This window comes from Buceros rhinoceros, unplaced genomic scaffold (genome assembly GCF_000710305.1).
Source record: "Buceros rhinoceros silvestris isolate BGI_N320 unplaced genomic scaffold, ASM71030v1 scaffold12113, whole genome shotgun sequence".
NCBI lineage: Eukaryota > Metazoa > Chordata > Aves > Bucerotiformes > Bucerotidae > Buceros > Buceros rhinoceros.
This window is the reverse complement of record NW_010404354.1, coordinates 50466-66498: the sequence shown is the minus strand read 5'-3', so window position 1 is coordinate 66498 and position 16033 is coordinate 50466. Positions and strand designations below refer to the sequence as shown.

The following is a 16033-nucleotide window of genomic DNA, read 5'->3' as shown; positions in this document are numbered from 1 at the left end:
TGGAGCTCCCGGCGCGGCGGTGCCAGGAGTTCCCACTCCCGAGGTGCCGGTGCTGGTGCTGAGGGAAACCCGGCTGGCTGGGGTCACCCGCCGGACCGCAGCTGGGTGTCCTCTGGGTCCCATTGCGGGCAGTGGCTCCCCATCGCAGCACCGAGGCTGTACGCACACGGTGAGAGCAGGGGGCAGCTGAAGCTCCTGGACCGTACGGAACGGGACCAGCTCCGAGCTTTGCAGCTGTGGGTTAATCGGCAGCAACTGGGGTGTCCCGGCTCTTTCGGGAGGCCTCCCCACAGCGAGAGGTTGAAGGCTCCCCAGAAGGTTGCTGTGGGTGATGTTAATGCTTTTGTTTTTCCCTTCAGTGGAGTAGTGGAGAGAACATGTCTGGGATCAAGAGGGTCATCGCAGAGAAGGACCCCGACTATGAGGAGATCACTATCACGCATCCCAGCAAGCGTCACAAAGCAGCCGAACAGTCAGGTAGGATCTGTCTGAGCTGAAGGGATCTCCTGGCTCGAATTAGAAATGCTGTGGATGTCTGTACTGCCAGCAGGCTGGTCAGGAGAGGACTGGGGCAGGAGCTGAGGGGTTGGAGGGCAGAAACTGAGCAAGGGAGGTCCTGTGCCACGGAATGAAGATGTGATTGTTATATGTGGAGCCATTGCTACCTACTGGCTTCCCTGTTAGCAAGGTGCGAGAATCAGACTTTGGTGCATGACAGCCTCTGGAGCTCGAGCTCTCCAGTGTCCCAGCCATGTACTTTGGTTCCCATTGCTCGCTGAAGTATCAGCCAGCACATCCTCCCAGCAGTTAACTGTGCCAAGGTGTGCTCCAGCCTGCGCCTCTGTTTCGGAATTGGAATCTGTTCCCAGCAGGAGTGGCGGCTCATTTACGTTTTGGGCGTACGGGTCGCAGTACAGCACGTGGGATTGTGGGGACAAACCCATGACATTGCAGTGGGTAGACTGGCTCTTGGAAGATGACAAATGTTTGCAAGAGTAGGCAGATAAAGTGCGATGGAGTGGAGTAGCAGGGATGAGTTAGGGAGAAGAAAGGGGCTTTGAAAGATGCGAGGGGGAAGGAGGAGAAGCAGCCATTCGACTGAAGGAAAAGTGGATGAAGAAGTGTAGTGGAGAGAGTAGCTGGATGAGTAGGTTTGCATTTGGCACGCTCGGATGTGCTTGCTTTGGGAACCAGCCTGTTGGCAGGGTGCCTGAGACAGGTTGCAGTTGTCTCTGGGCAAATGAGAGTGGAGCTTCTTGCCCCTGGGACAGGGAGTAGGCTCATGATTTCTGGCATAGCACGGCGAGTGAGAGGAGCTGACGAGCAGGGAGGTGAGAAAAGCGAAGCTGGCTGTGGGATCTGAAGAAGATCCAGGAACAGAGCAGGATGCCAGAGCTGCCAGTTGGAGAGGGGCAGATGATGGCTTTGCGGGCGATGTGTTGGTGGACAGCATACAGCTGGGCACGTCTAGAGGAGGCTTAACGCTGGGTCGAATGTGTTGCTGGGCAGGTCCTGGCTGCCGGCTCTGTCAGGGGCCCTCACAGTGGAGCTGTGCTGGAGCTGGCCGTGGCAGAGGAGTGTCATCTCTCCCAGCTGCCTGCCATGCCTGGCTGCCAGAAGTCACTGCCCGCTGTGGTGGAGTGTCCTGGGGACTGCAGGCGGGTTTTTAATCCGCGTGCAGTGCAACTTTTCAGAAGATCTTAATAATTAGCTGGCAAAGTCTCAGGGCCTTGGAAAGCTGTCCTTGCCAAAGTGATCTCTCTGTCCAGCTAATTCCTCCAAACTGGCTTGTTTCTTCCTCTCGTGGAAGATCTCCAACTTTTGATACAAGAATTCCTTAAGTATACAAATTTCACTGACACCGTCTTAATCAGGGACCGTGGTTGACAATAAGCTGGGAAAAACATGGAAATAAAGTGTTCTTAAAAGCGCCTGTAATATAACCTCAAACCTGAAGTGCCTGAACTGTCATGATGCTGGTATTGCATGGCATCAGTCTGGAGCAGAGATGCCGCTGTCCCCATCCGAACTGTACGTCTCATACCTGAATCTCTTCAGGTTTATTTTAAGTGAGTGTGAATTTCTTAGGCAGGATGTTCATGGCTGGAGGAAAATTATATCCCTCTGGTTTTTAATTTTGCATTACACATACAGCTTCAGCCATAATTCTGTCTTAATGTAGGCTTGAGCTGTTTCTGGTCAAAGAGTGTGTATATATATATATATATATGCAGGTATCTGGAGATAAGTGAAAATATTATGGATACCCCTGTTGCATGTAGAAGCATCAGTTGCCTTAGTGCTGTTGTAGGTCCCTGATCAGACAGTAAAATTCTGTATGCTGGAACATACCAGCAACGAGCTGACTTGCTTTTGATTTCTTTACTCGTTCTGTTGGGAGGTTAGAAACATCTTCAAACAGATAATGTACGCTTTAGTAAAACAAATGCTTCCTCTGAAGCTCAAAACAAAGCCGTGGTACCATTGCCTCCTGCTCCGCGTGGAAACAATGTGAGATGTTTTTTATAGGAACCGGGGCTGTTTCTCTGATCTGCTTTGCCATGGAGTCACTGTACATTTGACCCAGGCTGGAGGAGCTTTTCCAGGCTTTCCTCTAGAAGTACAGTTCCTGCTTTTCCAAGTTCTGGCATAGAACTTGATAGAAATAGGTGCTGTTTGAGCCCCCTTGATGGAGCTGACTTGAAGGAAGGGCAATAGTAAAGTTTATGGTAGGCGTAGAGCAAAAAGAATTGTTCTTCCTGTGTTTATACATGTTCTAGAAAAACACCAATTTAGCTCTTAGCTGTTAATTCGCCGTAAGGTATTTGCACAGTTGGAAATACTAAACTGCGTGCTTTCCACCAAGGTCAATAAACTCCTGCCGAAAGGCTAAATTTTTTGGACTGCTGTGGTGGAAGAGGGTTCTGTGAGAGGCAGGCCAGCTCTCAATCATGTAGATTGTTTCCTTTGCAGGTAGTAAAGGCTTGTAGGCTCTCCAGAGCAGCACTTCATGCCAGTGCCGAACATCTGAAGTATTAGTTGACCTTATTACTGCTGCGTGATGTGGTGTAAATTTCCTGGATGTGAATCGGGCCAAAGAGAGCAGAAAAATGTATGTTGTGTTCCAGCAACCGTACTGTGTGCAATCGCGGCAGTAGCTGTGCTTGGCCATAGCACATCGGAGTTTTGCTTTTACTGTTTACAGCTTTACTGAGACAGAAGTAAACAAACTGGTCCTGTTCTTCCCATCTTCTGTTATTTGCCGTCTCAGACCTAAAAAGGGAAAAATATCTCTCCACATAAGCCAGCTTGTAAGGGTACATGTGGTTTTTGTTAAGACAAATTACTGTCTTTTGCAGAAAAATGATCCTTCCCTTTTTTTCTGTGTCTGTGCTGAAGTTATTATCCCTTCACTTCTCACTCCAATGTGATTTCTGATATTTATGTTTCCAAACAGAGCCTCCAAAATAGAAATACAAATAATTCCTTCTTTCTTTTCCATGTGTGGCCTTGTGCAGCTCGAGATGTTGCTGTGCAGAAGATTGAGACAATTATAAAAGAACAGTTTGCCGTCGAAATGAAGAGTAAAGAACATGAAATTGAAGTTATAGATCAGGTATAAAGGTCTTGTTCTTAAAAATACGTAAGATCCCGGAGTGTCTGGGTTGGGGGGGGACGGCTGCTATCTGTAACCTCTTCTTTTCGTAGCGCCTGATTGAAGCTAGAAGGATGATGGATAAGCTGCGTGCCTGCATTGTGGCTAACTACTACGCCTCTGCCGGTCTCCTCAAAGCTGGAGAGGTAAGAACTGCTTTGGGAATAATGCGGCTTTCGGCAGTATTTGCAAAGGAAGATGTGTGGTTTGCTGGCTATTCTGCTGGTGTTTAGGTTTGAGGCGTGGTTTGCTGAAGTGGTGGAATACAAACTGCAAATAGGGTGGCAGGGGAGAGGACACACCGCCCTGAAAAGTGAGGAACGTGTCATCCTGTGTCACAGGAAGAGACTGGAAGCAGATGGGGTTTGGAACCTCTCGGGGAAAAAAAACCCTCGAGATAGATTCCTTGAGGCTTGGGCAGTGCCATGAAACCATCCTCCCTGTACCCTGGCAGCCAGTCTGTTAATGGTTTCTTGAAGAGATTGATGGCAGCTGTGAACCAGGAGGTAGATCAAGGAGATATGGCAGAGAGATTAAAAATGCACAAGGAGATTAGAAAAACCCAAACCCTATTAGATAAACCCTGGTTCTGAACACTCTGTCCTTAATGGGCTGGTAATTGCAGGGTGTTCCTGACTAAGGCAGGCCCCAGACTGACCAGTGGTTCTCTACCCGTGTAGGTATTCAGTTGCCATCTTTTCAATTTGATCTAATTTCCAGTAAAGGCCTGAGCTGATTTTTTGGGAGCTGTAGGTGGGTGCTGCAAAGCTGGGTTTTTACTCCAGTCCCGTGAGAATTCCTCTTCCAAGCAGCGGCTCACACTGGGTTTCCTGTGGTGATTTCCAGAACACTTGGAGTGGGGTAAAACCAAAAAGGTCCAGCTTTGTTTTCTCTCACTGAAGCTGAGCTGAGGAACTGGTGTTGAAAAGGGTTGCGGTGGTCCTGGGAGGCCTGGAGATCCCTCCTCCTCCCCATGATTCTTATGCAGGCAGCTGAGGAATGCGAGACGGGTTTTGCTCTTTGAAAGCACTTTTATCCAGTGTCCTGTGTCAGCAAGAGCTGTGCTCTCCCCTCTTCTTTACTGCTTCTGCCGTGTCTGTTCTTTCCTTGCTGATTTTCACTCTTGTCAGAGATAACAACTTTTGTAATTCTTTCAAAGCATCCACAGAACTTACTGGTGCATCCTTGTTCTGTTTAATTTTCCTGTGTTTATATGAGATGGCTAGTGTAGCTGCCTGTTCGATTGGGAGTCCTCACTTCAGTTCTCCTTTTAAATTGTTCCTGGTTTCACTTTTCTCTGTCGTCTATTTTTAACGTGTGGTTAATGTATGTTTGGCTCCGCAGCCAATGATTGTCTTGTGTCTGCTTCTGGTAGAATAGGAGTCTTTGTAGTTTAATTCAGAACTTCTAGGAAGACGATTTGCAAATTCCTGACTTGTTCTCATACATATAAACAGCTCTTCAACCCAGGGCTGCTGTGTTTTGAGGCTGGTGATTACAGTTAATAACTGTTTTCCCACAAAGGAGTGGACAAGGTGTGGGTCATTTTACTTGTCTAGAGGTAAAAAGAAAAAGTTTCTTGGTGGTGGTTTGTGTTTTGGGGTTTTTGTGTGTGTTCCTGCCATGGATATATGGATATACCTCTCCTAGGCAGGTAATTGAGAGTTGATAATCGCTTCGCTCATGTGCTAGTGGACAATCGGAAAGAAGTCTCTCAAATGAACCTTTCAAGTCCAAGGTGGGACAATATTTAACTCCACTCCTGCTGCCACCTCTTGAGGGCAGTTCTGCTGCTCCATTGTGGTGCTGGTCTTTGTCCCCATGCCATCTTGCCGTCCCCATGTCCATCATGCTGGCAGAATTTTAGATCAGACTATTTACCTGGATTAAAAATAACCCTGCAAAGGGGAAAAAAAAAAAACGACCTAAAAATCCCACAAACAAACAAAAAGTCCCAAATCAGTTTCTCGATTTGTTTCTCTTTGTGTCTTGCTCCCTCCTCAAGAACGGACCTGGCACTGCCTGCAAGAAAAGCCGTCAGTGCCACTCTAGTCTGAGCCGGTGGCTTCAGGAGCTGGAGGATCCTCTCTGTTAGTGCTCTGCTGCTGACTTGATTCATCATCAAACCAAGGTGACAGGAAGGACTGATGTCTGGGAGGAGAAGTGGCTGAAGGACACTCGCTTGGAGTGGTTGGTGTTTACCTGGCGACTTCTGAAGTTAAAAGCAAATGCAGGAGAAATAAAAAAGGCCCTTTGTCACAGTAATGAAAAAACCCAGAAGAGATTCAAACACTTCCCCTTGCAGGTTTAGGAGGGTCTAAGATGAGCTCTGAGAGGTCTGTTTTGAGGGAGGTTTGCAAGCATGCCTAAGCACATTGTCCTTTATCCTCTGTTGAGCTTTGGGAGCAGGCAGGGTGCTAATAGGCGTAGCTTGCCTCATAGGCATTGACAAGACTGCCAGCGGGTATCAAAACTAAAGGGCCTGATTTATTTACGAGCCTGGCTTGCCTGCAAGGATCGGGCAGCCGTGGCCTGTCTGCATACCATTAAGGACCGTAGGTGCCTGCACAGGAAGGGAAGATGTTATTTTCAAAGAGGCATTCTAGGTATTTGAGTAAGCTGCAGCCCTCCTGCCCAAAACCAGCTGAGTTTCTGAGCTCAGGAGGTCTAAAGGAGCAGATTCACTTTGGGGTGCTCTTTCCTGTAGGATCATTTTAAGCTTTTATCTTCTGCAGCATACGTTTTTCCTGCAGAGCAGCTGATTAAATATTTGCTCTCACTTCATACATCGACTTTTTCTTTTCTGGCGCATCTTTGTTTTTTATCTGGGCTGCAGGGAAATAGTGACCAGATCTGCCTGACCTCTTTGTTGCAGGGGACCAGGTCATGTGATGCAACAATTCTTAATCACCCTTCAATCAAGAAATTCTTGGAATCACCCTCTAGATCGTCGTCTCCAGCTAACCAGGGCTCGGACGCTCCATCTGCCAACCACTCCGAGAGCGATTCGCTCTCTCAGCACAATGACTTTCTCCTGGACAAAGACAATGGCAACTTGGACGCAGATGAGCGGCTGACAAACAGCCTGGACCAGAGACAGAGCAGAAATACTGGCCGGGTAAAGTAAAACTCGAGTGGTGGTCAAGTTTTTGGAGGTGTGTGCTCTGTCTGGACTCAGTGCTGGCACCAGGAGCTCTTCATGTTTTCACCCACCTTGCTGAAGATCTGTTTCTTACGCTCTCCAACCACTTGCTCCCAGTCTCTCAGCCTGGCTTTGCTGTAAGGCTAACTGAAGTGTATGTAACTTGGGTCGCTCCTCTAAACTCAACCTTGCCCAGCGGAGAGCTCAGCCAGGCAGCGGCGATGGCGTTCATGCCAGCACGGCTATCTGCCGCTGTCTCGGTTGGTAGCCTCTGGGGAAGGAGGTGTTTCACAGCTCCAGCAAAGGCTTTTGCTGTGCAGATGGAAGTCGGGTCAGGAAGGTGGAGCCTGGAGGGAAGAGCAGCGTGTGTCATCCCCAGCAGTGGTTTTAAGAAGTAATGCTACTGCCTGGCCCTGGGTGCTCACGAGGACTGCGTTGCTTAGTGTGGTTTGGCCTCCCCAGCAGCTGTGGTGAAAACATAGTGAGGCCGGTGGATTAGCTCACCCCGGGAGCCTGTGCTGGTACAACCCGGGTGCGTAGTTAGAGTTGTTTTTCTCTTGATGCGCTGCCTGCTGTTGTGCTAATATCTGCCTAACTGAAGCTGACTGACCCAGGTTAAAAATACCTTCTTTCATTGTTCCCCCATACTTTTTTCGGGGTTATTTTTGACCTGGATCCATTCCCTTTGTGGCTTGCTTGCAGCTGCAGAAATGCTTCACCTGGCAGCCTCGGTTAGCTCCTGTGGGGAGGTACTCTGTGGCTGCGGGGAAATGTGCTTTAGTGGGTGAGATGAAACTCTTCAGTTTCCTTTAGTTTCCTTTAAGCTGCCAGAGTAGTGCAGCCCCTAAGCCCGACCAGGGGTGAGTGTTGCAGTAATACGTGGCAGTGAATCCACTGCTCCCCACGCTGACCCTCATCTGACGAGTCCTCAGTGGAGAACACTCCAGGAGGCTGCAGCACCCACTCTGTTCTTCATGAGAGGATGGCCCATGTTCTGTGGAGAGCCACTTTATCCAGCAGAGTCGTAGAAGAGCCTCTCATTCCTGTGCCAACAATGGGGCCACCTGCGTTGGCACTGTGGATGCTCATGTGGTTGTTTTACCAGGAAGTCTTGGCCACTGCTTAATAGCTGAGCTCGTGTTACAGGGTTGCTTAGGCTGGATTTATTATGCCCAAGTACTGCAGTGGGTTTGTAGGCTTATCTAGATGTCGGGGATGTGGTGTGGCTGCTGCTATCCCAGTTAAGTTGGAGATGAATTCTTGTCGCAAGCCCAGCCTCGATTCTTGACCACGAAGCAATACTGGAGTCCCTCAAAGCAGCACGGACTGGGAATGGGAAAGATTTAGATTTTCAGAAGCCACTCGTGGAGATTTCACTTTGTTTCTGTTTAGTGACCAGCACGATGTCAGCAGTGATTGATTTTTTTTCAGATAGCACAGCTGCAGCGCTTTTGAAACCCAAGCTGAAATCATGGCTCAGGTCCATGGTGTGTCACGTAATGTATGGTCAGTTAAGCCATGCAGTGTGCACTGGGCTGGGTAGTATACCAGTGTTGCGTGCCTGAGTTGCTTAAGTGTGCCTAGATAGAAATTTCAGTGTTTTTAGGGGTGATTCATTATTGGTCTCTCATTGACCTCTGCAGGTTCACTTTTTTTAACAACACCTTCCTTTTCTAGCACCATCAAAACGATGTTTAAGAGGAATGTTTGGTTTTTTGTTTGCCTTCCTTTTTCTTCCCCTACCCTCAGGACAGTTCGGGTGTTTCAAGCTCACAAAAACCAGGACAACGAACTGTCGGGCTGTCAAATGATGAAACTTCACGGCTTTATGTGAAGAAAACGATTGTGGTTGGCAACGTCTCCAAGTTAGTATCCAGAGTCTGAGGGATTGTCCTTTTATTTCAGGATTAAATAAGTAGGAGGTTAAAATTAGGAGACAAATAAAATTGCCAGGCTCTCATGATAAGAAGTATTGCCCTTGAATAATCACTGTCCCCCAGGCTGCCCTCCTCAAGTGTCTGCATGTGTTATTTTCGTGAGAGGAACAGGTGGTGTAGTAGTTATTCTATTTATCTATCTGTAGATGTGTATATATAAGTCTACCTAAACCTGGACCCAGAACCAAGTATTAATTACGAAGTTTCTTAAAGCTGAATAGAAAGAATTGTTATTTTTTATATTTATGGTAGCAGAGTTGCTGATGTAAAATTAAACCTTGCTGATTAAAAGCCAGACGTTTAAATGGACAAATTTCTGTGGCAGTTGTGCACTAAAATAGAGAAAATGTGTTAGAAGTGTAGAGTAGGTTACGGGACCTGTATCTGTGTCTGGATGAACTGCCAGAGTAAGGAATAACAAGCAGAACTGTACAGGGCAAGGTTCATACAGACACGTTACCATCCCCAATATTTTTGCCTAATCTTTCCCGATATACTTTTTGTGGTATTTATCTATTTGGGATTTTTGTCTTGTGTTTGTTTTTTGATTTCTTTGCCAGGTACATTCCCCCCGACAAGAGAGAAGAGAACGATCAGTCGACCCATAAATGGATGGTGTATGTGCGAGGTTCTCGGAGAGAACCCAGCATAAATCATTTTGTCAAGAAAGTTTGGTTCTTCCTCCATCCCAGTTACAAACCTAATGACCTAGTAGAAGTGAGGTAATAAGAAATTCTTCCAGTCACTATTCCGGTCTTTATGCTTGCCAGGCTTGCAGTGCCAGGTTTCTTAGGAAGTTAGCAGCTGCTTCTCCTGGTTTGCTATTCCGTGTCTGTCTTTAACCTCTGGCTTGGCTTACTCCAAAATAATAGTGAAAATAAATGAGTCTTTATGTAGTAAGTGTGCCAAACAGGGTTTTTTGGAATTTCCTACTGAGAAAAAGCGCTCAGTTGCATTTCATACTATTCATGCAAGTTTGTGCATCTTCTGTATGAGTCACACGGTCTGATGCTAACGTTAGACTTCCGTTGCTAAAGGAAGTGTTTTCTACTCCCATCCATTCCAGTGTGGAAAGAAAGAGGAGTCTCAGGAAGCTGCATTGCCCATGGTTTGAATGATACGTGTGTGTTTGGGCAAGAGATTGTATTCCTCTCCCAAGCATTTCTGCACTGTAGTGAGCTCAGTGGCATTGGCTTCGTGCTTCAAGGAATGCCTCATCAGAGGAACGGTGCTGCTGCTACAGACACAGGGCAGCTTCTCTGTCCTCTCCCAAACCTGTATCCAAAGCTGTGACCCAGATAAGATGAGCGGGGTCAGTTCTCTGTTTCCTGCTGCAGAGAAAGGCCCTGTCAGTCTTTTGTTCTCGCTTCTTTGGACAGGACAGTGGGAGGATGCTATCCAACTACTTCATGTCTTCCCAGAGACGTTCTCTGCAGGACGTTCAGCTGTGTCCTGGAGGAGGGTGGGGAGGCTGCCTGGGTGCAGAATGGCAGCTTAATGCTGGCAAAATTAAACCAGTGAAAGGCAACTCCCAAAAGATTACCTGAGATAAGAAGTGTTGGTTTGGCTCTCAGTAATGTTTCTGAAAAGGCAACCCTGAGCAGAACAAAAGCAGACTCCTTTGTGTGTCCTGTATAACACAGTAAATCACCCTTAACTGCTGTCTCTTTGTGCCTTTCTCAGTTCCCAGTATCTGATGTCAGTGCTGTTTGCCTTCTGTTTTAATCCCGCCTGGTTAATTGATTGCTTGTCGCACAGTCCCAGTCATCGTAGTGAACGTGAATGTTCTGGACTAAAAATAGCCTTTGAACCTCTTGTGTTTTGTTTTGTGGCAAAACTGCATTTGGGGTTGACAATAATAACAAGCTGAAATACAAACAAAGTGATGGTCTGTCCTGGGAGCTGACTTGGGGCTTTTTGAAACAAATATTTTTTTTTATTTGGCAGCCTTTTTTTTTGTTGTTGTTATTAAAAACCTCACTTATTTCTTGTGTCCTCCCTTGCAAAGGTGTTTTACCATTTTCTTCCTTGTCTCTTTGTGCAAAGTAAAACTGTTTTCAGCTGTCCAAAGCGATAAAATTCTCATTTCTGTGGTTACATCTCTCCGTGGTGCATAGCAGGCCTGAAGATAGCTTTAGCTGTCAGCTAGAAAGGGGATCTTTGGCTTTCTGCAAAAGAGGTGGGTGAAAGCTGTGCCACCTCTGCATCCAAAATGTGAATCACCTTTTGTTTCCAGAGAACCTCCGTTTCACCTGACCAGGAGAGGCTGGGGAGAATTTCCTGTGAGAGTCCAGATACACTTCAAGGATAGCCAGAACAAGAGGATTGATATCATACACAATTTGAAGGTATTCGAACAAAATATTTGAGAGAAAAGCAATTAAATGAGCTCTGCTGCATAACCTAGAAGAGGCTCTGCTTGTGTGTGGTTTTCTGCCCCTCTCTGTGGTTATGTGTGTACAAACTATTCATTTGTACATGAATAGTTGAGCTGGGGAATCAAAAAAAAGTTCCGGGGAAGCCTCTTACCTTGGCTATCCCAGAATCATCTGGTTGGAAGAGACCTTTAAGATCATCGAGTCCAGCCGTTCACCCTGCACTGCAGTTGATGGGTAGCCGAGGAACCCAGCCTTCCAGAAGCTGGAGCTCATTCTGCTCAGAGCAGCACAGCCTTTACCTGTTGTTTCCCTATGGTTTGAGATTTTAATCCTGCTCTCACTGGCTCTAACTTGGCAGGGCCCTGCAGGGCTGTTTCTCTGCTGGTGGAACGATTGCTGGACGTGCTCTGTTCCTTCAGCACTTAGATGTATCTGCTAGAGATACACTCCACTGTTAGAGTGGGCGGGGAGGGGCTGAGATTCCGGTTTGTTCCTCGTTCCTTTTGAAGAGAACCTCCTTTCTCAATGCGTTCACCTGTCCTGTGACACTCAGTAGGATTTACAGTATGCAGCAGGCCTAGAAAACCAGGCCATGGCTTTTGTTTTCCTCTTAAATAGTGTTAGGGGAGTTCAGTGCTGAGCTGGTTTAGTTCCTGTTTCTTAGAACATCACGGTTAGTTTTATCTAAACTCTGCCTGCATTAATGAATCTCATGCTAATGTAGGTACCTCATTGCAACCCCAGATATAGACAGCGGAGAAGGTTGGGAATGTCACTCAGGAACATAGGACATTTAGTGCAAATGATGAGTAAAATACATTTGGAGAGAGATAACTTGAGGAGAGATTGGTCACAGTATGATGGACATTGTGCAGCAAGGGAAGCCCAGCCTACAGAGGAAAGCTGAGCCCGTCCATCGCACATGACAACTCAGATCAGCAAATCTCTGCTGTTCATGTATTGAGCCCGTGGCTGCTCTGAGGAGGTGAGAGTCAGCTGAGCCCTCCACCGTGGCTGCCAGCCTGTCTGCCCCTGAGCTCTGGGGCACTATGAGCCTCTCAAACCCAGCTGCTCTCTATAGGTGTCTTAATAGATGCCTCTGGGATTTTCTGCCTCTTTATCAGCTGATACTCAACGTGAACAGTTATTTAATCAAAAATTATAGTGCCAACATAGCCTTCGTGCTGGTCAGTTTAAATCACTTTGAGTTTATTCGTATTTTCCTCATTTCCTTATATTGACATCAGGAATAAGAAAGAGCAGTCCTTGAAGAAATAGTATTTGCCCAACAATCTCATTTCCTTCAGCTCTTTTGCTCCTTTCTGCTTTAGTGTTGGCTTTGGGTCATGGATGGCTTTTTTGCAGGAGAGAGGGTACTTCTCAGGGCACACAGATTTCTGACCCTGTGGCCTCAAAAAAGGCTGCTCAACTTACATAGTTTTAACTCCTTTCAGACAAATTGTTCTGTAAATTCTAGCTGATACGTTGCTTTGCCCTGGTTAATGTAAATCTGTTATGTTGTTTTACCCAGCTGGACAGGACCTACACAGGCCTGCAGACACTTGGTGCAGAAACGGTGAGTCAGCGGGTCATGGGATGGATGTTGTTGTACTTTGATTCCCTGAAGGATGTTTAAAAAGAAGATGATACATGGGACTAAGCACAGAGTCAGACTTATTTGATTTCACAATCCGTGTAGGATTTTGCTCTCCTGTTAAATGAAATGGTTGTGGCACCTTGTCACTACTCATGACAACAGTCTTTTTTTTTCCCCTTTCTAGTTGAGGGGAGACTGTTTTCAGCTCTTGCATAAAGTAATTAACTTGTACTACAGTTTTCATTTTTATTTCTTTGTGGAGCTCCTGGTACTACATGTTTCTTGATTTGTGTTCTGCTGTGCTACAGATCTCATACGTAAATAATTTATAGTAAAGGGATCACCCAACTACCCTGCTGAAATTTTGCAGTATATTAAATACTTCTAAGTTTCTGCATCTGTCAAGATTCAGTATCTTCATGGCAAATGAACTCATAAAATAAATGAATTAATAACTCATAGTTTGTATATCCCTAAAGGTTTCTTGGTATTATTTTCCCCTTGTTGTACTGTAGTGAATGGGAATTTTTATGGTGAAATTGCATTACTTAAGCTTTTCAGTCTGTGGAGAAAACGTTAACGTGAGATGTCTACTGTGATTAGAGAACACTTTTGAAGAGTAGATGATGTGTTTCTCAAAGCCCTGTAAAAAAGACAGAAATGGCAAGCTGTGGTTTTGTGCTGGTCTCTGAGGGAGTGCAAGTTCAGTCCCTAGTGGGATGCTTGGGGCTGGGCTCTGCATTCCTTCCAGTGTTCTCTATCCAGATTTCCCCCAGACCAAGAGATGGGCTGTTTTACCATGGGGGTTCAATGCTGCCAGGTGTGTGGTTTAGTCTGGGTGCTGCTGGACCTCTGGGAGGTGTTCCGAAGTGAATAGAAATGTTATGCAGAGGTGGAGGAAGGAAAGGGAGAGGTTCTAGGCAGTAAAATATAAAGGAAAGTCCTAGTTGTTTTCACTTTTTATGTCTCTACCTAGCTATGAGGTATTAATGTCATCCTCTCTCCTGTTTCTGGCAGGTAGTGGATGTGGAGCTGCATAGGCATTCCCTGGGGGAGGAGTACCTCTTCTCCCAGTCCTCAGAGTCTGACCTTTCTGACGTTCCCACATCCTTACCGCTGCCGTTGAGTATCCCAGCACCAGTCAAAGCTTCTTCGCCAATTAAACAGTTGCGGGACTCCAGCCCAGATGCTTCTGTGGACAAAGGTAAAGCGAATGGGTGTGAGTGAAATCTGAGTTCTGGGAACTTCAGCTCTTCTGGATACCTCCTCTAATTGCTCTTGTGTCTTGAAGGCTGCCAGTGCTACCTGCTCCTTGCTCACCCCAGATGATCATTTCCTCAATGTACTTGGAAATGTCATTTAGAAATAATTTTGTTTGTGTTTGGTTTGGTTTTATTTGCTTGGGTTTTTTCTTTTCCAATCTGGAGTTGTTTGAGCCGGCTGTTTTGCTAAACATAGTGAATGTGGAGCTTTATGCAGCAGATGCAGTTGGAGAAGAGGTTGTTGACTAGCACTTGTAGTTTTGTTCTTGGCAGATTCTTTCCAGAGGGTTTTTTAGGTTCCTGAATATTTTGGGGACTGTGATGTATACCATCTAAGGTATTGATTGGTCTAGTGGTGTGTTCAGTTATCTACACTGGTGCCCAACATGAGTTGACTGTGGGTGTACGAAAATGACTAAGTGGTGCTGAAAATAGAGAGTGAAAAAACCGTTGTGTGTGTTTGTCTGAGAGATGGCACCGCTGCATGTCATGGCCTCATTCTCATCTTCCTCTTAAGATCAGAGAATGCAGCACTCATTGCAGTGGGGCAGCAGTGGATGCCTTAGAGTCATTTGAATCGCCTGCAACAAGCTAGTGCTGGCCCCTTGGGTGCGTTGTTACGATTTTCAGTTTGCAGGAAGTTGGAAAAACCGTGCCTGTGTTAGCATTTAGCTTTAAATTCGCAGTCTCAAAGGCTTACGTGAGAGACCTTGGTTAACTGGGCTGAGAAACAAGGGTGTCTTTTATGGTTGGCATGTTTTAGTGTGAAAAACATGCTGGAAACAGCAACTTTATAATTCAGACTATGGTCGCACGAACACGATCTGAGGCCTGTCTTGCTTAATCCTGATGCTCCTGTGTTCAAGGAATGGCTTTAAGCTGGTGTCTTCCATGGGATGCTTTCTGCTAGGTGTCGTGATGCCCCTGGCAGTGTTCTGGCTCAGCGAGAAGGTTGTCCACCATTTAAACACGGCGTTTTCTTGTGGCCAAAAAAGGAGAAAAGCAACCACATTTTAAATGCACAGGCTTCTTATTCAGGCAGGAAGACGTGCAGCACCTTTAGGTGAGCAGTGCCACAGCCAACAAGAAGGAAGTAAACCTGCCTCTTACACTGACAGCCAGTGGATTCTCTCCTCAGCTGCAGGTTAATCAATCTCCTCCTACATCAGATAAGGTGGATTCCTTAACCCAGGTCGAAAGGCAGTAGGTGGTCTCCTTGTGCTTGTACTCCAAAAAATGCGCTGCGAGGTGCTCTGCAGAGGAGATCCAGCCTTAGTCTCATGGAGCCCCTCATGAGTTCGCTTGAAACTACCAGCAGCTTTTGGTCACGGGAAGGGTCGTTCCAAGAAAACGTGTGAGAAGTGGCTGATGACCTGCCACGGCTGAACAGGCTGTGCACAGTAGCGTTTTATTCTTCCACTCAGAGACAAATCCAACAGGCTGGTGCAGGAGGAACCCCCTACCCCGCTTTCTCCCCGTTCACCAGTTGCTTTTCCTTACTTCCTTCCTTTGAGAACGTGTTTGTGGTACCCGAGTTTTGTTTGTGTAGAGAAGCACAGCAAGGAATTAGATGTCTCAGCCTAAGAACTATTTCTCTTCTTTTCCCTGTTTTAATCAGGATTCCCTGGGAATGCTGAAACCGAAAGACATGCCACGTTTTATTCCCTGCCGTCTTCAATAGAACGGACTCCCACCAAGTTAGCCACACAGAAAGTTGCCTTTGGCTCTCATGGAAATTCAGCCTTTCAACCCATTGCAGCTAGCTGTAAAATAGTGCCTCAAGGTCAGAGTCCAAGCCCTGCAGAGTCACCAGGAAAGTCCTTCCAGCCTATCACCATGAGTTGCAAGATTGTATCAGGTGAATGCCAGTTTACTTACCCCCGAACTTCACCCTGGAGAACAGAGGGTGAACCAGCTGGACTTGTTTTGTGCCCTTCCCCCGATTTCCTGCCAATCTTTGAACAGTGGGTGGTAGGAAACTCTAGAATAAGGAGCTAAACAACTTCTTTACCTTCACGTAAAAAGATTTTAAATGTAAAATGCTTCACATCAGATGAGAGCG

The 16033-nt window shown here is 46.5% G+C and overlaps 1 protein-coding gene across 1 annotated transcript in view; it reads left to right on the top strand.

Annotated features, from left to right (window-relative positions):
• The first annotated feature begins 377 nt into the window (after positions 1 to 377).
• YEATS2 (YEATS domain containing 2) overlaps positions 378 to 16033 on the top strand; it is a 44863-nt gene continuing 29207 nt past the window's right edge. Inside the window, exons 1-10 of the mRNA XM_010133375.1 lie at positions 378 to 477; positions 3519 to 3616; positions 3709 to 3801; positions 6531 to 6773; positions 8547 to 8662; positions 9295 to 9456; positions 10971 to 11082; positions 12644 to 12688; positions 13727 to 13913; positions 15590 to 15829. Of these exons, the coding sequence (XP_010131677.1) occupies positions 378 to 477; positions 3519 to 3616; positions 3709 to 3801; positions 6531 to 6773; positions 8547 to 8662; positions 9295 to 9456; positions 10971 to 11082; positions 12644 to 12688; positions 13727 to 13913; positions 15590 to 15829 (1396 nt within the window). The remainder of the gene's footprint in view (positions 478 to 3518; positions 3617 to 3708; positions 3802 to 6530; positions 6774 to 8546; positions 8663 to 9294; positions 9457 to 10970; positions 11083 to 12643; positions 12689 to 13726; positions 13914 to 15589; positions 15830 to 16033) is intronic.